The 23,434-nt window shown below is 43.5% G+C and overlaps 2 protein-coding genes and 1 non-coding gene across 5 annotated transcripts in view; all 3 read left to right on the plus strand.

Annotated features, from left to right (window-relative positions):
• TMC7 (transmembrane channel like 7) overlaps nt 1–9,151 on the plus strand; it is a 45,487-nt gene extending 36,336 nt beyond the window's left edge. For 2 of the 3 annotated variants that reach the window (XM_073899452.1, XM_025855496.2), the window contains 4 exons: nt 832–962; nt 3,739–3,894; nt 7,820–7,898; nt 8,965–9,151. In XM_073899452.1, the coding sequence (XP_073755553.1) occupies nt 832–962; nt 3,739–3,894; nt 7,820–7,898; nt 8,965–9,045 (447 nt within the window). In that variant the 3' untranslated portion in view covers nt 9,046–9,151. The remainder of the gene's footprint in view (nt 1–831; nt 963–3,738; nt 3,895–7,819; nt 7,899–8,964) is intronic. The other variant, XM_073899453.1, reaches the window with a different exon arrangement.
• A 4,507-nt stretch (nt 9,152–13,658) lies between these two features.
• Nucleotides 13,659–22,209, plus strand: COQ7 (coenzyme Q7, hydroxylase). Its single transcript, XM_025855584.2, has 6 exons — nt 13,659–13,817; nt 17,666–17,844; nt 19,038–19,152; nt 20,349–20,488; nt 21,170–21,238; nt 21,660–22,209. Exons 1-6 carry the CDS (start codon nt 13,745–13,747, stop codon nt 21,735–21,737), a joined length of 654 nt encoding a protein of 217 aa, XP_025711369.1. The 5' UTR covers nt 13,659–13,744; the 3' UTR covers nt 21,738–22,209.
• On the plus strand, nt 17,411–17,483 carry TRNAK-CUU (transfer RNA lysine (anticodon CUU)). The gene has a single exon. It is a non-coding gene; the product is annotated as a tRNA-Lys (tRNA).
• Nucleotides 22,210–23,434: the final 1,225 nt, after the last annotated feature.

Genomic DNA, 23,434 nt, shown 5'->3' on the forward strand with positions numbered 1-23,434 from the left:
ATTGTATGCCTGTTACTATACCCCTCCCCCCTTTCCACTTGATATTTCCACAAGTCTTTTTTGCCTCGATAGAAATATTTGTTTTTATTTTTTATTTTTATATTTCTAAAGATTTTATTTATTTGAGAGAGAGAGCATGAGAAGAGAGAGAGCAGGAAGAGGGGCAGAAGGAGAAGCAGACTCCCTGCTGAGCAGGGAACCCGACATGGGGCTCAATCCCAGGACCCCAAGATCACAACCTGAGCTGAAGACAGATGCTTCACCGACTGAGCCATCCAGGTGCCCCAGAAATACTTGTTTTTAATACAGAGGAAAAATAAATATGCTTATAAAAAATTCAAACAAAATCTCTCTTAACTTGTTCCTTGTTAGTGTAGATCCATTTAATACATATTTTAACTCCTATAAAGAATACTTTTTAAAAAACATAAATGAGATCATAGGGCATATTTCACAGTGCCATGCAGGATGTAGCGCTCTCTCACCCTCTCTAAGGGCTCCCCGGTATTGCACTGTGCAGATGCACTTGAACCTTCGCGCAGCCCCTGTTGATCGCTATTTAGGTTGCTTCCAGTTATTCCCAGATATCAGCACTTGCAGCAGTAAACATCCATATCTATGTATTTTGGCCCCTGTATTCTATTTTCTCGTCGGGATGAATTTCCCCAGGGTTGGGGCCTGGATTAATCATGTTTCATTTTGATCTAGATTGCTGACTACCCTCTGGAAAAGTCATACCAGTTTACATTCCCACTGGAATGCATAAATGTGCTCGTTGATCTTCAAGGGAGCTAGACTCTTACTTGTTTCTCATTCTTTCTCTCCCTTTAGATGAGTCTTCTTTATACCTGCAGACCCTCCCCAAGGCAGTTCAGAGCATCCAATTCTAATTTCTTCTTCCTGTTGGTGTTGTTGATTGGGCTTTGTTTGGCCATAATACCTCTGACAATCAGCATGGCACGGTAAATATGACTTTGTTTTCTAGAACATTTGCTTGCTTCTTGGCATGTCCCTCTTTTCTATTCAAGGGTCCCTTGCATTCTTTATTGGCTTTCCTCATGGGGTTCCACCTGCAGAAGTCAGTAAGTCACTCCTGGTTTGGCCAGGCCCACCTTTGTTTTAGAATCTCTCTCTGGATGCTGGAATGTCCTGGCCCATTTTCGGAAGTTGGGCTTGCACTGTTGCCATTGTTTTAAGAGAGTGCCAGTGGGTCTGTCCTGCCCTACTCCTTTTTCCTCGGACTTCTAGTCTCCTTTGTTTCTGATTACAAAAATAATACATGCTCACTGTAGAAGACTTGGAGTGTCTTCAGTGTGACAAGCACTGTGCTAGGTGCTAGGAGTATAGAGATGATTCAGACATGGCACAAGGAATGTAGAGTCTAGTGTGGAATTTGGTAAGAGCAGAAATGCTTAAGACTAAGGATCAGAAATTGAGGGTTCAAACCCCAGTGACCCTATTCCCTAGGACTATAACCATTTATATCAAAGGCTGGCAAACATTTTCTCTAAAGGGCAAGCCTAAATATTTAGGCTTTGTGGGCCCTATGGTGTCAGTAGCAACTGTTTAACTCTCTTGTGTCATTATGAAAGCAGCCATAGACAATATACACACTAATGGGCATGACTGTGTTCCAATAAAACTTTATTTATAAAAAACAGATGGTGGGCCAGATTTGGCCCATGGGCTATAGTTTACCAATCTCTCTGACTTATATTCTCATGGAATTCCATTTCTTTATCTTTAAATTAAAATTCTTTTTTGTTAAAGATTTTATTTATTTATTTGACAGAGAGATAGAGAACACAAGTAGGCAGAGTGGCAGGCAGAGGGAGAGGGAGAAGCAGGCTCCCCGCTGAGCAGGGAGCCCGATGCAGGGCTTGATCCCAGGACCCTGGGATCATGACCTGAGCCAAAGGCAGCCTCTTAACCGACTGAGCCACCCAGGCGCCCCTAAATTAAAATTCTTGAACTTTGAATCTGTCTCTCAGATCTTATTTTTTAACCAATTTGAGTGTATATATTTTTATTGTTTTTTGTTATGCTGATAGATATTATATAAAAAGTCAAACCGTACAAAAGGATATAAATTAAAGAGAAAAAATTGCCCCTTATCCTCCCTTCTTGGTCCCATTCTGTCAAGGTAACCACGATTAATATTTTATGATTACTTCCAGAAATTCATATGAACAATGTATTTACTTTTAAAAAAACACAAATGGAATAATGCTGAAACCCTGTTTGGCTGCTTTTTTTTTCCACTTAATTTTATATTGTGCCCTTTTCCATGCCAGCATATACAGAACTGTCATTGTTTTAAAATGTTTTTTAGCTTTGATTTCTTTATATAATAAATACATTCACATGACACAAAATTCAAAAAGATAAGGATATGATGGAAATTCATTTTCTAGTCCTGTTTCCCAACTACTTAGTTTCTGTCTGGGAGCCAGTCACTTCACATCTCTGTGTCTCTTTCAGTGGTTTTTTAGTACTCTGTTTTATGAATGGATCATAAATTATTCATTCATTTCCTTAAGCATTAGTTAGGTTGCTTCTAAGAATGTTTTTTTATCCATAAAGATAGGGCTGCAATGGAAAATCTTATACACAGAACTTTGTGATGTGAGTGTAGGCAATTCTTTGTAGGCTTTAATTACAATTTTTTTCCATTGTTATTTTGATCCCCCCCCTTTTTATTTTGAAAAATTTCAAATCTGTAGAAAAGTTAAAAAAAAAAATAGCAACAATGAAGACCCCTATACCCTTCAACTGGATGTCCCAGTTGTTAGTATTTTGCTATATTTGTTTTATCTCACTCTACATACATTTTTTATGTGTGTCATGACCCAATTAAAATTGTTATAGGCATTATGACATACCCAAATAATAACCTCAGACAACCCCATTTTGAGATCTGGGGGTGCACAGAAGATTGGAGCTAAATATTTGAGCATGCAGCTCCTAAAAATAAGAATATCCTCCTTCCCACACATCCAGAGTAACATTATCATATCTAATTAATACATCATATTTCTGCTGTTTTCTAATTTCTCCTATCGTCACCCAATAGTCTTTTATGGTCTTATTTTTAAAACTCTTTTGAGTTTTGCCCATTGCTTTTGATTGCTATGTCTCCTTACTCTCCATTAATTTTATTTATTTTAAGTAATCTCTACAGCCAACGTGGGGCTCAAACTCACGACCCTGAGATCAAGAGTTGTATTTTCTTCTGACTGAGCCAGCCAGAGGCTTCTCCTTATTCTCTTTTAATCTTTGATTCTTGAGGGGCACCTGGCTGGCTCAGTTGGTGGAGCATATGACTCTTGATCTTGGGGTCATGAGTTCGAGCCCCATGTTGGGCGCAGAGTCTATTTTTTTTAATTAATTAATTTAAAAAAATCTTTGATTCTTTGAAGAGTCCACAATAGTTTCTGCACCTCCAAATTAAGAGACTGGTGAATAAAATCACCACCACATTCTGGATCTGTTTGATTGTTGTCTCATAGTGTCATTTAAATTGCCTCTTCTGTGCTAAATTTCCTATAAACTGGAAGTCAGTCTAGAGACTAGATGAAGTTTCAGGGTCAGCGTTTTTGACCAGAATGTTCCAGAAGGCCCATACGATCAGGCAGTTCCTCTCGGGTCACTGATAACAAGCCGGTGGGTGTGCAGAGGAGGGACGCTCAGCCTGTACTGTGTGCCTCACCCTGAGCCCCTGGGTCTATGTCTTGGCAGCATCTCTTCCTCGAAAGCCTGTGGGCCATTCACCAACTTCAACACCACCTGGGAGGTGGTCCCCAAGACAGTGAGCACCTTTCCCAGCTCACTGCAGTCCCTGGTCTATGGCGTCACATCGGAAGCCTTTGCAGTGCCTTTTTTCATGATCATCTGGTGAGTGAGAACTGCCTGGACCCTTGCAAGTATTCTCCATTGAGGCACATGGAGCTTTCTCCACTGGGAAATGGGAGCTCACCTGCTACACTCGATAAGTTACCGAACCTCCCCTCTCCCTCTGCCCCCTCCCTGCCTGTGTGCTCTCTCTCTCTCTCCTCACTCTCTCTCTCAAATAAATAAATATTTAATAAAAAGTGGGGGGGGCACCTGGGTGGCTGAGTCAGTTAAGCATCTACCTTTGGCTCAGCTCATGAGCCCGGGGTCCTGGGATGGAGCCCCAAGTTGGGCTCCCTGCTCAGCAGGGAGTCTGCTTCTCCCTCTCCCTCTGCTTTTCCCCCTGCTTGTGTTTTCTCTCTCCTACTCTCTCTCTCTTAAATAAATAAAATCTTAAAAGAAAAGTTTCCAAACCTCTGTGAGCCTTACTTTCCCATCTTTAAAATGGGCATCATAATAGTGATTTTTTTTTAAGATTTTATGTATTTATTTATTTATTTAGAGGGAGAGAGAGAGAGAGAGAGAGAGAGAGAAAGCATGCACATATGAATGGGGGAGGGGCAAAGGGAGAGGGAGAGAATCCCAAATAGACTCTGCGCTGAGCAGGGAGCCTGCCACAGGGCTCGATCTCACGACCTTGAGATCATGACCTGAGCTGAAACCACGAGTTGGAAGCCACTGGGAGGCTCCATAATAGTGACTCTTTAAGAGGGTCATTGAGCGGGTTTGGTTAAGATCCCGCAGCTAAAGCATTTAGCTCAATGCTTGCCATAAAAACCCAATAAACATTGCTGATTAGTATTGATTATTTACAAACTCACTTGCACTTTGATAAAGAAAGTGACTGGGGTGCCTCAGTGGCTCAGTCGTTAAGCGTCTGCCTTCGGCTCAGGTCATGATCCCGGGGTCCTGGGATCGAGGCCCACATCGGGCTCTCTACTCAGTGGGAAGCCTGCTTCTCCCTCTCCCACTCCCCCTGCTTGTGTTCCCTCTCTTGCTGTCTGTCTCTCTGTCAAAATAAATAAATAAAATCTTAAAAAAAAAAAAAAGAAAGTGATTACTGGGCAAAGAAGAGCACTGGATTAGAAGCATGCACTTGAACCCTGGCTTTACTACTTATACACAGTTCGTGTTCTCCCTGTGCCTGTTTCCTCACCTGGAAGATGGGGGTAAGAATGGCACATACTTCATAGGGTTGTGAGAAGAAGGAAATATGGCTAACAAAGTAAAATGCATAGCAGAGGACCTGGCCCTTAGTAAAGGCTCAGTAAATCACAGGTGTTGTACATCAAGGTAACAAGTCTTTGCTGCATAGTGATTCATTTTGAGTGTTAAAGTAATTCTAGGGCCACCTGGGTGGCTCATTTGCTTAAGCGTCTCTTTTTTTTTTAAGATTTTTTAATTTATTTATTTGACAGAGAAAGAGAGAGAGAACACAAGCAGGGGGAGCGGCAGGCAGAGGGAGAGGGAGAAGCAGGCTCCCCGCTCAGCAAGGAGCCTGACGTGGGGCTTGATCCCAGGACCCTGGGGTCATGACCTGAGCCGAAGGCAGACACTTAACCGGCTGAGCCACCCAGTTGCCCCTAAGCGTCTGACTTGATCTCAGCTCAGGTCTCAATATTAGGCTTCACCCTGGGTGTGGAGCCTACATTAAAAAATAATAATAAAATAATTCTAATCACAAATGTACACTGAGGTCTTACTATGTGCTAGGTGTTGTTCTGAGTGAGTCTATCCTCATTATTCATGGACTCAATTTTTTTTGTCTGTGTTGTGAATATGCCTACTTGCTAAAAATATTCTGCAACCCCCAAATCAATACTCGAAGCAGTTTCATGGTCATTTGTGGACTTGCACAGAGTAGCAAAAAATTGGAGTCACCCAAAAAGCACTTAGTCTGTTTGGGCTGCTAGGTGGCTTATAAACAACAGGAATTTATTGCTTATAGTTCTGGAGGCTGCAAGCCCAAGATCAGGGTGTCTGTCAGTATGTTAGATGAGAGCCCTCTTCTGGTGTTAGATGAGAGCCCTCTTCTGGCTTGCAGACTTCTCATATCCTCACGTAGCAGAAGGGATGAGCTAGCTCTCGGGGGTCCCTTTGGTCGGGGCATAATCCCATTCCTGAGGACTCTGTCCTCATGACCTAGCCACCTCCCAAAGGCCCCACTTTCTAATACCATCACCTTGGGATTAGGATTTCAACATATCAATTGGGAGGGCACACGTTCACACCATTGTATGCTTGTTGCCGGCTAGAGTCTAAACGCAATAGTCTGCCTTCTCGTTTCAGCTCTCATACTATAGATGTCCTTTTGTGATCTCTATGGGGCCAGGTTTCTTGCAGTTTGTGCTTTTGGTGGGTCGTTTCACTGTTTAAGTTGGCCCCAAGCATACTGAAGTGCTTCTTAGTCATTCCTAAGTGCAAGAGGGCTGTGATGTGCCCTACAAAGAAAATAGGTAAGTTAGATAAGCTTTATTCAGGCATGCGTTATAGTGCTGGTGACGCCGAGTTCAATGCTAAGGGATCAACAGTAATATTTAAATAAGGTGTCTTCAAACAGAAACAAGGTTATGTATTGATAACTTTCTTTTTCAATAAATAAGGAACATAAGGTATTGATCAGTTGACAAAAATGTTGTGACTCAAGGAACCTACCCCTGTACATCCCCTAGGGGCACTGGTTCAGAATTCACTAATTCATTGTTCCTGGAGACTTTGTAGAATATAACTACCACAAATACCTGGAACTGATTGTAGGTAGCATGTATTAACTGTAATGACATCAGTACTGTTATCCCACGATACAGTCTTACAGTAAAAGCCCACCACCATGCAAGAAGAGAACCCCAAAAATTTATTTGTTAAAGGCAGCATACCTTTGATGGAGATTTAATAAAACGATTTGGGGAAACTATGCAGACAGCGTGGAATTCCGAGTATCTCAGGATCCGGCTACTCCAAGGTCCTACTCCAGCTGTGGCCTGACTGGCACCATCTGGTGGCGGTTTCCTCATCTGGCCATTCTTGCCCTGTGGCCGTGGTGTCTCCCAGGAGAGTATCATTGATATGAGTGGTTCCAGTGGCCCTTATTTCCTCAGCCTATCTGGGGAGATTAGACAGGAAACCACCTTCCCTTCATGGAACGGAATGAGGTTGCCTACTGTTTCCCTGGGGGCGCACCCTCCACCCCGCGTGCCCCTCTCCCCAAAGATAATAACTTCAACCACCCCCATTTTGAGGTCTGGGACCACACAGAAGATAGGAGCCAACTGCCAATTGCTTTTATTCAAAGATGTATTCTAGGCTTGTTGTCCCTGGGTTTTACTATATTATCCCCATTGTACAGATGAGGAGACAGAGGCCGTCACAGTGATCACCCACAGCCAGTTCATTCCATACTGATCTGACTGTCTGGACCATTTCCTTCTCTTTCCCTGTCATATTGTGTGTGCCAGGGGAACATCAACAACTTTTAATATTAACTTAAAAAGCAAGGCATGAATCAGTCTCTGTTATCCCTGCCAACTAAAAACCCCTCTGCTTAGGAGAGATTTCTTTTTTAAAGATTTTTTTTTTTTAAGTAATCTCTACACCCAATGCGGGGCTTGAACCTTCAACCTCAAGATCAAGAGTTGCGCCCCAGATTTGTCCTCCCTTCCTTCCTTCCTCCCTCCCTTCTTCCTTCCTTCCTTCTTTCCCCTCCCTGCCTCTCTCTCCTTTCTTTTTTCTTTTCTTTTCTTTCTCTTTCTCTCTCTCTCTGTCTTTCTCTCTTTCTCTCTCTCTTTCTCTCTTTCTCTCTTTCTCTTTTCCTTTCTCTCTTTTTTTCCCTAACAAAAGTAAACCTGTTCTGGGCAAAATGGAACCGGTTGTTTTTCCAGTGGCTGTCAAATGGCACAAACCCCCTAGTGACCTCTCCTTTGTATTGCAGCCTCATCATGTTTTACTTCATCGCCCTGGCCGGAGCACACAAGCGGGTGGTGGTCCAGCTCCGAGAGCAGCTATCCCTGGTAAGGAAGAGCAGGTCCAGAGGGTCATGGCTGGGGACATCTACCCAGGACATCTCAAGGAAAGTGCCACTTTCCCCAGGGAGAGGGTGGAGTGCCGTGGCCCTGCTCACCACCGCTTCCCAGAACTGCCTTCGGCCCGGGCCTTGTCCAGCTTCATTCAGTCATGGGCTCATCCATGCCTTCAACGTGTGCGTTGATCACTGCGTGCCCCTCATGCTGTGCTGGGATACAGTGGTGACCGAGAGAGATGAGACTGCTAAATAGGTACAGAAAAACCATGAATTCCAATAGCGGGAGCTGCTCTGAAGGTAATACGGAGGTAGTTAGATGAGGGGCGGCCCTCTGCTGCCGTAGATGGTGGCCGCGGAGGGCCTCTTTGCGGAGGTGACATTGGAGCTGAGACTTGAAGGACGAGGAGCCGATTGTGGGAGGTCTCAGGGGTGAGAGTAATAGGCGGAGGGGACAGCGAGGGCATTCCCGGGAGCTGGACGACAGGTGGCATTGGCTGGAGAGGCAAGATGATGCTGGATTATCAGCTGGGCTCCCAGCACAGGGTGAGGGCTCTGGTGACAAGTTTGGGTTTAATTCTGAGTGTGATGGGAAACCAATGAAGTGTGTTAAGTAGAAGTCTGAAGTACATTTCTTTTTAAGATTATTTATTTATTTAGAGAGAGTGTGCATGAGCCAGCGGAGGGGGAGGGCAGAGGGACAGAGAGAATCTCAAGCAGATGCCACGCTGAGTGCAAATCCCGACTCGGGGCTCGGTCTCACACGGCCTTGAGATCATGACCTGAGCCGAAACCAAGAGTGAGACGTTCAACCGACTGTGCCACCCAGGCACCCCATCAGTCTGACGTACATTTTTTAAAAAGACTGTTGGCCCCTTTGTGGACAAGGGGCTGTGGAGGGGCAGGAGGGCAAGAGGCTGAGCAGTCTGGAGGCCATTACCACCGTCCAGTGGTTAGGATCCTTAGCCCCGAGTCTGACGGGGAATTGACTAGGTTGAAATGATGATATTTGCTTCCAAATATATTGAATGTGCTCTCGCACCAATTTCTATCTTTAGGAAAGTCGTGACAAGCGCTACCTGATCCAGAAACTAACAGAAGCCCAGAAGGATATAAAGAACAGACTGGACTGGCAGTGAGGATCCTTCCACGTGCTGCTCATAAGCTGACCTGGTGACCTGCCGAGCCTACAGAGTCCACCTGGGTTTGGAGCAGAACTTTTAAAATACATTTTTCTGGAGTTCAGGTCTTCCCTGAAGGTGGTGGTGGTGTTTATGGCACCCAGCCCCTGTGGAGGGCTTTCGTGACTTCGAAAAAGCAGGTTCAAACCAAGTGTTTGCCTGTAGACCAGAAGCTTTAGTGACTCTCCCCCAAAACTGACTTATTAAGCCGTTTAAGCTGTCAGAACAAAAAATGAAGAGGGAGAGCCCTTTTGTATTTTTCAAAGCTTATTTGTGTTGTCTTTTACGGTTAACATTAGTAGAGGTCACCCATTCATGAGGCTGGGTTAGTTCTTTTGCAACCAGGTTCTGGAGGTTTAGGCTGAGAAGTGTTCCTTAAGAAGTAGTAGCCCTTTTGACTTAAAATGAGGCCTGATTTTTTTTTTTTTTCATAAAGAGAAATCCTTGAATTGGGATGTTTGGAACAGATGGTGGAAACATGGAGAGGGTGGGTATGTGATCCCAGCTACCTGGTGGTAATATGAGAGAGAAAAGCCATTCCTGCTGGGTGAATAAGCAGTCTCTGAATACCCTGGATGAAGCTTTAGGAGGAGGGGAATGGCTACGGATCTAGGGCCTTGACATCTTAGCTTCCGGGGCATTTTGCTATAGCCTTACTCAGGGGAAAGCTGTCTTTACAGTGCTGGGTCCCTTCTGGTCCTGAGTTCTGAGACTTAGCAGAGGGCCCTGGGTCATCAAAATTAAGAGGCAAAGTTTGTCTTTCAAGTCTTCCAAATGCCATTTCCCTCGCTGCACTGAGGACCCCAGCTCTAAAGGACACTAAACATTCCAGGCTGGAAAGGGCGGTTAAATATGTGCACAGAGCATGGAGCTCCATGGTTTACGTGTGTGAGTGTTGGAGGCTGTGGGTCGCAGCATCAGACTGGCCTGTGCCAGTGTCCCAGAGTACACAGAATGCTGGCATCTTCAAGGCACATATCCATATTTTAAGGGCTCTTATTTGCTTGTGCCGAAAATTTTGACTTTTATTTTACAAAATACGCAGAGTATATTTCAGGGTTTCCATTACAGCAAAAAACAACAACAACAACAAAAAACCCATGTGCAATAAATACCTCATCATAAGCTTACCCGAAATTGATAGCTCTGAACCTTTCAATGTAAGCCTAAGTTATTGTTTCGTGTAATCAGTTCTCATCTTAATATCTTCAGAATCTTTTCCAGAGTACTTAGTTTTATAACAGATCGCATGAGCCTTTCTTCTGTTGTTTTCCTTCCTTTCACTGGCTCAAAACCTTTTCCTAGGGAGTAGCCTGGAGTTTAAAGCTGGGTACATGTTTTAGAAAGCTGCCCCTAAGAGTATTTCCCACCCCTACCCCTACCCTCCATTACTCAAAAATGACCGACTACTCGCTCTGAGGAGCAAAGCAAGCTTGCCGTAGCTTACACATTTCTGTATATTTGCCCCTTTGCCAGATCATTTTCTCGCTCTTCCCCAAAGGTAGCATTAACACAGGCTATTTATGTCCCTGTGAGACCAATGAGCTTTTCAAGCTAATAACTATTATTATGGAATTTTGAGTAACCACATGTTCATTCTGTCCTCACTTGAAAAAAATTCTAATTGGAGTTAGGGACTAATATGCGTTTTTGTCTAGCACACTTACATACATATATGTTTTTGCCTTCACCATGATTCTGAGGTCAAGTTGTGTGTGTGTGTGTGTGTGTGTCTGCACGCACATGCATGTATGGAAGCTCCGTTCCTTCCCTCATAAAATTGATACTGATGTATGCTAATATATTCATTTTGGTTAAATGCTGCTGATTTGCATACCTCTTACTTGAATGTTTTTATATATTTTGATAACTAATAACTTCAAGTGATGTCTGTGTAATTGTTGAAGTGCAGGTCTCTCTAACAACTGTGCCTTAAAACTACTGATTAAACAGTATCTTGAAGGTTTTAAAAGGGGTTTGTGTATATTGGAATTCATGGAGGTTTCCTGTCAGCAATCACGTGATCATAGAACACTATAGCAGTTTGTAAAGTCGCTCTTTGCCTTTTCCTAGAATCACAGAAGTGTTTAATGCAATCATCGGATGAGTGCTTTTAAGACTCCTTGGCTCTGCTTAAGTCAAGGAGGGGTGTATGTATGTGTTTTAAACTGAAAAGACATAAAGTTATTTCAGGCACTCCCCTTCCCTTCCCCACTTCCCAGAGGGAACCACTGCTAATGATGTTTAATTTATTCTCCCAGAAAATTATAATACATATTCAAGCAGATATATATGTGTGGTTGAATGCATGAAATATGTGTTTCTGAGCTTCTCCCTTTTTTCTCCTTAACAACATCTTGAAGATCTTTCCATATAAGTAGCCACCTCTTCTTTTTAATACACACCATTCCATTGTATCAGTATGTAAGGGTTAGCTCCTTGCTAGATACTTTGTTTTCAACTCACCAACATCCCCTATCCTGTTACAAATAGGGGGAGCTGGAATTTTAAAGTCCCTGCAAGCCTGTCTCTGTTTCTCTGTCCTGCCCCATTCTCCTAAAGAACAGGTTCTTGTTCTTTATCAAGGCAGGCTTCCACATTCTTGAAATCACAAAATATTCTCATCCTAGCAAAGAGAAGAATCCAGTTAGGCAAGTTTTTAGTTGGCAATATCTGATTGCAGCTACTCGCAAGTAAATAATGATGAAGAAAGGAATTAATTTTGCCAGAGTGGAGCTGCAAGGTCTGATCCCTGGGAAGACAGGACTTCTGAATGTATCTTCTTTAGATAGGGTATGGCTTTGTTAGTAAATTCCATCTGGTGTATTTTCTCTCCAGTGCATGGTGTGCTTGGGACCTGGGATGGCTTTGCTACTTGCTTAATTGTATAATTTTGTATAGGTGTCTTCACTTTTCTGAGATAAAATTCCCTTATCTTTAAATGTCAATTAATACATATATTTACTTTTATTTTTGAGAATGGAGTTAGGGACCAATATATATTTCTTTTTGAAATTTTGTTTTCTTATTTTAAAAATACTCGTTTATTATAGAAAATACAGAGGACACTGAAAACTACAGAGAAGAAAAGTAAAAAATCACATATAAGCACCATTTATGGACATTCACTGTTAATCTTGCCAAATTCCTTTTAAGATAAAGAGCACAGAGGGAGGGAGGATGGGATGAAAGGAAAGAAAAAAATATCGGTATTCTCATTTCTTTTTCACTTACCATGTTTTTCCAAAAGTTCTTTACAAACATTTCAGTGGGCTACATAATATAACATCCTACAGATGGGTCATAATTTTTAACATTCCTTTGCTGCTTAACATTTTGTTTTCAGATTTTCCTGACAATAACTGGGACATCTATAAATTTTTTTGTTAACGCTTAGGGACAGAGACCTAGAAGTGGGATTACAACAAAGGTTTAGAAAGAACATTTTAGGGCCTTTGAGAGGTTTACACTCTCAGTAGCTTTACATGAGAATGTTACATCATCCTTGCTTTCACTAAGTATTGGGTTTAAAAAACTATGGAATAGTTCACCATAATTTAAAAGTATTGTAGTTTGTTAGAGTAGTTTGAAAACAACCAGCACCTTCAATTATTTTATAGTGTATATTAAAGTTTTATAGTAACTTGGAAAAATGATATAATCCAAGGGTGTAAAGTAGAAAGTGAAAGCCCCCTTCTCACAATCCCAACCCTCTAAGTAACCAATATTAAATGTTTTGTTATATATCCTTCCAGATATGCATCTTTGATTTTTTCCTTTCATATATATACCCTACACATTTGAAAAATTATTTCTATTGGATAGATCCCTTGGAGGAGGGTTGCTGTATCTGTGGATATGCATTATTTTTAAAATATACAACAAAACTTTTTTCATAAATCTTTTTTAGTTTTAGAATCACAGTAAAATTGACAGGAAGGTAGAGATGTCCCATATACCCTTTGCCCCCCACATGCATAGTCACCCCCACCAGAGTGGCACATTTGTTAGAATTATGAGCCTACACACACACAGAGTATGCAGGCTTTGTTATACGTCTTCTCTCCCTACACCTATGCCCCCCAAAACAATTTGCACCAATATGGATGAACACCAACAGTAAAGTGGAAACAAACAAAAAAACATGTTCTTTGTACAAAACCTAAAACTAGAAAAAAGATAAAGCTGTTGGCTGTTAGCCCCACCACCTAGAGGCACTACTGACCATGTGGTGAGTTTAATTTTATCATGCAATTTCTATTTTAAAGTCGCTGTAGGATACACATAGAGAAAACTCTCCTTCCATGTTGGTAAAGCAAAAAACACAATGGCTTTGCCAATAAAGAATCCCTTCATGATCCTTTTTCCCAGGAATTTACCCTGGCAGAATCTCGAGAAGGGCAAATTAGCATCAACTCCCCAGCAGCCCAAGTTTCTTTTACAACCGTCGGTCTCCTGAGTGATTGATGGTGATCACATCCAATAGCATCTCTTCACTTGCCCTTTCCAGCCAATCGAATGGAAGCAGGGGTGTAGGGGCGTGTCCACCGATGCAAGGGCGGGCAGCGTATGTCTTACGTCTGCTGTGTGTCATCAGTCGGCGCTGAATGCACGTTTAGCCCGTCTCGCGCAGTGGAGCTGTTACCTTGTCGCAACAATGAGCTGGGCCGCGGCCGCAGCGGTTCGCTCCCTGTGGCGGCTGCGCACGGGAGCCCTGCGGCCTCTCTCAGGTAAAGGAGGAGCGCGGCCGCGTACGCGCGCTGTACTGGCCGGCCAGGGGATTTTCGCCTGTGACCTGGGCCGGAGAGGTCACGGGGGCAGACGTTCGTAGACGTCATAAGGCTGCGACGGAGCGCGCCTTCGAGGCGTGAACCTTGGGGCGGTGATAGGCGGGGCGGGAACTGTAGTGTGTTGGGAGACTCCGGGGCGGGAGGGGCGTGGTGTTCCGCAGGGTGAAGCTGTCAGCTCACAGTCGACGCTCTGTGGATGACAGAACTGCACACCGTGCCGGGCCGTCACTGCAGGTGTGGTCGGCATTCCAGGCTGAGGACAGGTGGCGACCTTGAAAGTTCAGTGTCCTACGGGTGTCATCGTAACCTTCGCTCAGGGCATTGCTATGCACTGCGATCAGCGGCCTGGGCTTGTTAGAAGTGCAGGTTCAGGGCGCCTGGGTGGCTCAGTTGGTTAAGCGACTGCCTTCGGCTCAGGTCATGATCCTGGAGTCCCAGGATCGAGTCCCGCATCGGGCTCCCTGCTCAGCGGGGAGTCTGCGTCTCCCTCTGACCCTCTTCCCTCTCGTGCTCTCATCTCTCATTCTCTCTCAAATAAATAAATAAAATCTTTAAAAAAAAAAAAAAAAGAAGTGCAGGTTCAAAGGACCCACTCCTGACTTACAGGGTCGCTTTGTCTGTATTTGAACAAGACCTTCGAATGACTTGCATGCACTATAAAGTTTGAGAAGCCACCAGGGTGGTGGAAGAAGCATAGAAATTGGATTAGGCAGATGGGTTAGGACCCCCGGTCCTTCTCTGATCCTTTTTTCATCAGAGCTGCCTCAGAAAATTGTTGTGAAGTCGTTTTCTCAACGCTAAATCATTCATGTACCACCTAAATATTTTTGTCTTTTAGCAATACCACTTGTACTTTTGTTTACTAAATCTGCTTTTTCTACAACCGTGTTCCATTTTTAAATTAAATAATTTCACAGAAACTAAATCCTTATGGTAAAAACGGAAAACCAGTATTGCCTGCCCCTAATAGAGTAATCAAAAAATAAATGTGCTGAAAACAGGTTACTAAGTTGTATTAGGTACTGTTGTCTACCAAGGCCTGAACCCCAAACCGTCTTTCTTTATGGTTAAAAAAAAAAAAGAAGGGATAGGATGAGAGATTAGCAAGTATTAGGAAGGCATTTGTAAACTGAAACATTCTTAATGAAATCAAAGGAATTGTGAAAGAATTTAAAAGAGGGTAACTCTTACTACATGGGTGTATTTAATGCATGTTCATAAACCACTTAAGATCTTCCCATATACCACTTAAAATCTCCTAGGTACCATCATTGTTAGGTGTTTCACACTTGGAGAAAGCACTAACATAAAATGATGCATTTGAGAGCTTCTAGCACTGGGCCTCAACTTTATTTTTACTCAATTTTAAAATGTGTGACAATGCAGACAAAACTCAGAGGGTTGTTAAACGTGACTTTTAATGTTCCTTTGTTGAGCCAATGAGCGTAACAGAATGAGAATCATTCTTTTTCATTTATAAAGTTACTTTGCTTCCTGTATCTCATTTTATCTTTATGATAACTGAGTAAGAAAGGTGTTACTATTGTATGTTTCCTTAAAAAGGAAATAATATGATTATTATTGCCAATTTTATATGTAAGAAATGGTGATTCTAAAAAAAAATGGTGATTCTGATTTGTCCAAGTTTAGTGTTACAGACAGGAAATGCATTTTCTTTCTTTCTTTTTCTTTCTTTCTCTTTCTTTCTTTCCTTTTTCCTTTCTTTCTTTCCTTTTTTCTTTCTTTCTTTCTTTCTCTCTTTTAAAGATTTTTTTTAAGTAATCAAGTAATCTCTGCCTCCAATGTAGGGCTCAAATCCACAACCCCAAGATCAACAGTCACATGCTCTCCCACCTGAGCCAGCCAGGTGCCCCAACCCTCCCATACTTTTTAAAGACACCTTGCAGAGATTTTGAAAAGGTAGATGGCAAATATTTCAATACCCAGTCTTCCATACACCCCACAAAAAAATCATTTATTAGGTGCCTGAATCTAGAAAAGTGGTGCAGTGCTAGGGAACTAGTATGTTTTTAAAAGAAATACAGTCCTGCCAGTTAGAAGTCAGCCATGTATTTGAACTCATCCTGTGTACTCAGCCACTTGGCTATTTCTCCTTAAATGTTTTTTTTTTAAATGAGTACTCGGTTGTCTTTCCCATTAACATGTTTTTGGATGGGAATAACGAAAGAACAAGCCATCAGGATTATCTTGAGAAATAGGGCCAGCTCATCATTTTTAATTTCAATTCCTAGGAGTCCTCTTTCTGCAAAGAGGTCAGATTAATCGGAGCACCAGTCCTCAGACTTGGAGGCAACAACTTGGGACAGGCTACCTTGACTTTGTCAAATGTGTCAAATTGTTCTCCATATAAAAACAAGGTCATGGACCATAGTGACCTGCTCTGTGATGGCACAGATCCGAGTGGTACAGTACACCTGGCAGAACTTGAACTCCATCCAGTTGTTGGTGTCCACTTCCTAGATTCCATCCAGTTTCTTGAGTCAGGTATGCTCAGTGAGATGAAGCAGGTCATGTGGAGGAGTGGATCAAAGCTGGGTCAGTATGTTTCAGAACCCCATGTCTATTCTCCTTTGTTTTGTGAGGCATTTAAAACCCTGGTCGAAAAGTTCAAATGCAGAATCACCCCAAATTTTATCCAACCTATCCCATCAACTTGTGTCCAAAGTACTCAAGCCTTTTAATGAAAACCCTACAGATGTACTCAAAGTGAAGTTTTCCTTACATTTTCAGAGTATAGAAGTTAGGCTAACTGAGAAGAAGTCTGTCTTAAAGATATGGTAGTCATGCATAAGAGCCTTGAAACACATCTCAAGATGGTACCAATACACGTCACAGTTCACATTACAAACTGACTGGCTTCCCTGGCTCTCCATTTGTCATGTCTGCAAAATGAGTGGATAACCCCTTACACACCTAAACACATTGTAAAACTCTTAGGGGAAAAAACTCTGGGGATGCCTTAATGCGAGGCTCAGAGAATACAATCAAGGTATTACTACTAGGAGATTTTTTTAAAAGACAAAATTTAATCTGTCCTGAAGAATTTATATTTTGAAGAGAAGCTTTGAGTTGAATTGATAATGTGCCATAACAAGATCAAACCTAAGCTCTAAGGTTCATTCTCCAAATCACATGCCCCTGGGTGTTTTGAGAGAACTTAAATTTATGGTTCTCAACCTAGGCTGCAGAAACAATTCGTGCATAGAGCTTGTTAAAAAGATCCACCCCAAGATTGACTTGGGTGGAGCACCCATGGTTTTTGAAAGCTCCGTAGGAGGTTTTGTGCCCAGGGGTGGGAACAAAGCGGGCCCCAAAGGGAGGTCAACTGGCAAACCATGCTCATCTAGAGACCATATGCCTCACTGCCACATTAGCTGCATGCTAAAAAGACAGGTTCAGTATTTCCAGATCTTTTTATGCTTAATGTGAAGCCAGAGATCCAGATATTTAGGTAAAATCTATGTTTTAAATGTTGGTAACTAATTCACTTTTTAAAAAAAAAGGAGGGGGCTGCCTGGCTAGCTCAGTCAGTAGAGCATGTGACTCTTGATCTCAGGGTCGTGAGTTCAATCCCCACGTTGGGCATGGAGCCTACTTTTAAAAAACAAAACAAAGCACTGCAGGTTAAACAGAATACATTTATGGGCATATCCTACCTATGGGGAACTCATCTGTGACCTTTGTTCTAAGGTGCTCCTTTCTTCTGCCTGGAAAAGGAAACCTCTGTTTTACCCGAGACTAATAAAGAATAAATATTTGCATTGCAGCTTATGGAAGAAGAATCAGTGTCAGGTTTTACAGTTTAGGAATGACCTTAGACAATATCAATCGGGCAGCTGTGGATCGAATAATCCGGGTGGATCACGCAGGTGAATATGGAGCAAACCGAATCTATGCAGGACAGATGGCCGTCCTGGGCCGGACCAGTGTCGGGCCAGTCATTCAGGTGGGTACTTCATTATCCCTCTCAGCCTGGTCTTACTGAGCAGCGTGGTGATCCAAAGGCCTTAAAGTCATGCATCACATTACGTCATGCATTTGCAGGGGAGAGCAAAACTTGGTTATTAGGGTGGGGGCAGGGGAATGAAAAGTATATTATTCTTTTTATGTATAAAGCACGGACAGACATGTAGTTCATAAACAGATATGTGGTATATCTGAAGTATTAAAATTTCATCATGAGGTGGGATAAAAAAGGGTTAAGAGTCATTGCATTAGGTGAAAGCCCCAGTTGCTGAGAGGTGGTGATCCTCTCCCCAGTGGGGATATTTTATATCTTACAGTGAGAGGCAGAGGGAGGAGCCTGGACTTTGTAGTCACAAAGACCCAGGTTCACATTCCAGCTTTCTTCCACCTCCTACCTGTGTGACCTTGGGGAGGTTACGTGACCTCTCTGGTCTCCATTTCCATATCTACAAAATGAGCTGATAACACCTACCTCACTGGGTTTTGGTGAGGAATAAATGAACTGGCATAGAGCAGCTGATACCATGTCTGGCTTGCAGTAGACACTCAGCACAAGTTAAATTGCCTGCTCTGAGTTCTTGGGCAAGTTACTTAACTGCTCTGTGCCTCACTTTCTCTATCTGTATAATGGGGACAATAATAATAACAGTTTGTGCCGATTAAATGAGTTGCCTTCTTAAAGCTATGTGACAGCACCTGGCACTTAGGAAATGCCTCAGTGTTAGCTCTTTTATCATTCTCCCTTTCTCCTTTGATGTAAATGATACATTCTAGCAGTCGAGAAGGAAATGACACATTAGGTGATAGCTGCCCTCCTGCTGTTGGAGTGGGTTGAACCTCTCATTTCTCCTTAGTGTGGACCTTGTCCTTTAATAGGCTATGCAGGTCCAAGAACTTCTGCTGGAACGGTGGTTCAGGCCCGCTTATCTGGAATTGAGAGAAGAGGCTCTTTTGGTTTATTGGCACTCTCTGTGTCCGCGATGCTTGTTAGTCTGAGCTTTTGTTTTTTCCCTCCAGTGATTCAGGGGGATTGGGGGAAATAGCAGTTCTCATTATTCATTCCATTACCATTTTGCTTCCTTTTTCCCACATGGACGGGGCCTGTAGCTTCCTTGGTATATAGCAGGTGGCCTCTATGATGCTTGCGTGTCTTTATTGTTATGTTTCTTACAGAAAATGTGGGATCAAGAAAAGGACCACTTGAAAAAGTTCAACGAGTTGATGGTTGCATTCAGGGTGCGGCCGACGATTCTGATGCCCTTTTGGAACGTGGTGGGGTTTGCACTGGGTATGTGTCTCTCCCGAAGAGTTTACGTGAGCTTAGGGATCTGGCACGATTAAACTGTTAAAGTACCGACTCCATAATTCTTTCCATGTCCTCTTACAATCTTTTTATTTCCTTAGTATTTTTAAAAGTTAAATGGACTTGGGGTGCCTGGGTGGCTCAGTTGGTTAAACCGCTGCCTTCGGCTCGGGTCATGATCCCAGGGTCCTGGGATCGAGCCCCGCATCGGCCTCCCTGCTCATGCAGCAAGTCTGCGTCTTCCTCTGCCTGCCACTCCCCCTGCTTGTGCTCTCTCCCTCTCTCTCTCTCTCGCTATCTCTCTCTGTGTGTCAAATAAATAAATAAAATCTTAAAAAATAAATAAATAAATAAATAAATAGACACTGGGCTTCTTTAAAAAAAAGTTAAAATGGACTTTTTGGGGGGGCTTGAATTTATTTAAATATTTTTAAATTTAAATCAGTACTCTTATAAATAGAAGGTATGGTAAAAACAAATACAACAGAGGAGGAAAAAACTAGAGCAATTGAGGTATAGCCAGATGATGTTCCCCGACAAAGGTTCTAAACCCGAGATCAGCTCGCTTTTAGAGAGAGAAGAGTAAATGTTAGAAGAGAATCAGAGACACACTCACCCCTAATGAAGACTTTCTTCTTGACATAAGCAGAGGGTTAATGGGGCGCCTGGGTGGCTCAGTGGGTTAAGCGACTGCCTTCGGCTCAGGTCATGATCCCAGGGTCCTGAGATCAAGCCCGGCATCAGGCTCCTTGCTCCTCGGGGAGCCTGCTTCTCCCTCTCCCTCTGCCTGCCACTCCCCCTGCCTGTGCTGTCTCTCTCTCTGTCAAGTAAATAAATAAATCTTTAAGAAAAAAAAAAGCACAGACGGTTCAGAAGAGCCTTGAAAAGAGACTAGCGTTCTTACTCTGTGATTCAGGATTAATCATGGGACCTGGTACCACCTAAAACAGCGGTTCTCCCTGGAGGCAGGTTGCTCCTGAGGATACTTGGCAGTGTCTGGAGACATTTTTTGGTTGTCGTGACCAGGGCTGCTGCTGGCATCGAGTGGATAGAGGCCAGGGGTGCTGCTAAGTGTCCTGCGATGCCCAGGACGGCTGCCCCACGACAAGGACTTGCCCAGCCCCAGAGCCCGTAGTGCCGAGGCTGACGAACCCCGACCTGACATGATTTGACCATTCCAGGTGCAGGAACCGCCCTGCTGGGGAAGGAGGGAGCAATGGCCTGCACTGTGGCTGTGGAAGAGTCTATAGCACATCACTATAACAACCAGATCAGGACGCTGATGGAGAAGGAGCCTGAAAAACATGAGGAACTTCTTCAGGTACTTGAATATACTCTGGAAAGGGGCCAGTAAGGGAGTAAAGCGTAGGTATGCAACTCTGTAAGAAGGAAAAAAAAGAGAAAGTTGGGGAATGACAGGCCTTAGAAACCTAGGACAGTGCCTCATTGTTGAGGCAAGAAGCACTGAAAGCCCAAGCCGTGGGCCCTCATCATGGCTGTGACCCAGCTCTGTATCAGGCAGAGCTGGGACCAGAACCCATGTCTCCTGAGCCCACGCCTGTATTCCCCACTTCTGGATCATTGACAGCTTCTGAGCGGATGTGAGCACACACCCCTCCGAACAAATACGTGAACTCATAGATACCTTCAATAATTTTCTACAGCAGATAAGGAAACTTTAATTTTTTTTAAGTCTAAATCGGGGCTTGGTAAACCCTGGCCTGGGACAGACCACCTGTTTTTGTAAATTGTTTTGTTGGAGCATAGCCTCATGCATCCGTCTGCATGTCCGTGGCCGCTGTGCCCCGTGCATTGGCAGAGTTGAGTAGCTGTCACAAGGACCATACAGCCTATGGGGCTTGAAGTATTGACGCTCTGACCCTTTATAGAAAGTTTGCCTACCCCTGTCTTCGATGGTAATATGAGGCTTTAGCCTCCAGAAGAAGACAGGACTGCAGGAGAGTTGTATGCTGACTTGCTCTCTTTCTTTGTGTTTAACCAGGTGATAAGGAAATTTCGGGATGAAGAGCTAGAGCACCATGACCTAGGCCTTGAACATGACGCACAACTGGTAACCTCCCTTTACTATTTGCTTGTGGTGCTTTGAGCACCTTATTTGGAAGATTTAGGGGCGGGAGGGTTTTTGTTTCTAGAGAAATAGATTTCAAAGTAACCACCAAAGAAAGCAAGCCAATATACTGCTTTGACAAAAAGGCAAGCAAATCATTGCTCCCAGCTGGGAATCTTATTTCTTGTCATTATATCCCCTAGCAGCTTCTTTCCCCTTCCCGATGAGAAACCAGGGGATTCAGGGCAGTTCTGATGTTCTGGCAGTCCTGCAACCATCCCACCCTTATGAATTAAAACAAGTTGTTTGTTAGATCTTATGTCTTACCCAGAGAGTTCCAGTCTTGCCATACCAGGCCGTGTCTTACTGCTACAAGTGAACATAGAACATGTTTCTTTTGTTTTCTTATTGTCATTTTTAACAGGCTCCAGCATACACTGTTTTGAAGAGCCTTATCCAGGCCGGATGCAGCGTGGCAATATATTTATCAGAGAGATTTTAAAGTATGTCCACTTTTCCCTGTTTGTAAAAGATGACAGTGATTAAATAAGTAGCATTGGCAGAAAAGGAAATGTGCAATTATCATTATATGAATTTTATTAATAAATTGCAAGAGGTTTTTTTTTTTTCTTGGTAACAAAGGTGCCCTCTGTTTTTTTTTTTTTTTTTTTCCTGTGCTGCCTTATGCCAGAAGGCTGATCACTCACCAGGTTCCAGTTACAACAAGCGAAGCTGATCTTTGGTCCATAGTTAATTTCTTTGTAAAACATCAAGAATGAATCATTAAAGGGGCACCTGGGCGGCTCAGTCGTTGAGCATCTGCCTTCTGCTCAGGTCATGATCCCAGGGTCCTGGGATCGAACCCCGCATCAGGCTCCCTGCTAGGCGGGAAGCCTGCTTCTCCCTCTCCCACTTCCCCTGCTTGTGTTCCCTCTCTCCCTGTGTCTCTCTCTGTCAAATAAATACATAAAATCTTTAAAAAAAAAAAAAAAGAGTGAATCATTAAGAAAATAATGGAAATCTTTTTTTTTTTTTTAGATTTATTTCTTTTGGAGAGAGAGAGAGAGAGTGAGAATGAGCACATGTGAGTGGGGGGAGGGGCGGAAGGAGAGAGTCTCCAAGCAGACTCCCTGCTGAGCGCGGAGCCCAACTCGGGGCTCAGTCTCAGGACCCTGAGATCATGACCTGAGCCAAAACCAAGAGTCCGACGCTCATTCGACTGAGCTACCCAAGTGCCCCCAAAATAACAAATCTCTAAGAAAAAAAAATTGACTTCACTTCTAACCAAAGGTAATTTAAAACACGGGGTTGTTGAAGATCAACAAAGCCAGACTGTCAAATCCATCAATTAAGTGGAAGACTGTCATTGTTTCCAGTGGCCTCCCTAGCCATTCTCCTCTGGATTTCTCAGTGCCAGAGGGTGCCAGGGTGTGGTTCTTGGCCCTGTCTGTCCGTCATCTTTTTCTGGGTATCCCATCCAGCCTGTGGCTCATTCCTTCGCATTCCTATTTCAGCCCAGCTTTCTCATTTTCAAATATCCAGCTGCCTACCTGGCCCCTCCACTTGGAAGTCAGAGAGAACCTCAAGTCCACGTGTCCCAGGCTGAACTCCTCCCCTCCCCTCCCTCCCCATCCTGATGCCTCAGTGGCCTGCCTTCCTTATCACACTTAATAGCAGCTGCATCCTTCTGGTCCTCAGGCCAGAATCTCTGGACTCACCTTTGACACCTACCTAAATCACACCCCCATCCAGTCAGCCGGGACATCCTACAGGTTCTACCAAAGCCTTTTCACTGCCTCAGGTGCTGCCACCCTTGTCTCACCTGGATTATTTTAGAAGCCTCCATACTATTCTTCCGGCCTTACCCTGTCCTCCCACAATTCATTCTCAACCCAGCAGCCACGGTGGTCCTTTGAACCTCAAGCCAGGCCATGTTCCTGCTCAGCTCAGAACCTCCCCAGTGGCTTTTCCCATTTCCCTCAGCATCAAAGTCAAAATCCTTAAAATGGTTTCCAAGAACCTGCATGATCTCGCTCTCTGACTGCTTTCCCCTTCCTCAGTCTGCTCAAGTCACACTGGACTCCTTGCCATTTCTCAAAATACCAGGCATGCTCCTGTCTCAGGGCATTTGCCATGGCTGTTCCATCTCTGCCTGCAGTGCTCCTTCCCAGATAGCCACACGGCCAGATCCCTCACCAA

Source organism: Callorhinus ursinus, unplaced genomic scaffold, assembly GCF_003265705.2.
Source record: "Callorhinus ursinus isolate GAN/ISIS: 27379988/994484 unplaced genomic scaffold, GSC_fseal_2.0 scaffold13, whole genome shotgun sequence".
Taxonomy (NCBI): domain Eukaryota; kingdom Metazoa; phylum Chordata; class Mammalia; order Carnivora; family Otariidae; genus Callorhinus; species Callorhinus ursinus.

What these genes read in the sequence shown, in the direction of transcription:
- COQ7 (XM_025855584.2), top strand. Translation starts at nt 13,745, where the DNA reads ATGAGCTGGGCCGCGGCCGCAGCGGTTCGCTCCCTGTGGCGGCTGCGC. An exon ending in AACATGAGGAACTTCTTCAG is followed by an intron (nt 20,489 to 21,169) that starts GTACTTGAATAT and finishes GTGTTTAACCAG; the next exon opens with GTGATAAGGAAATTTCGGGA. An exon ending in TTGAACATGACGCACAACTG is followed by an intron (nt 21,239 to 21,659) that starts GTAACCTCCCTT and finishes CATTTTTAACAG; the next exon opens with GCTCCAGCATACACTGTTTT.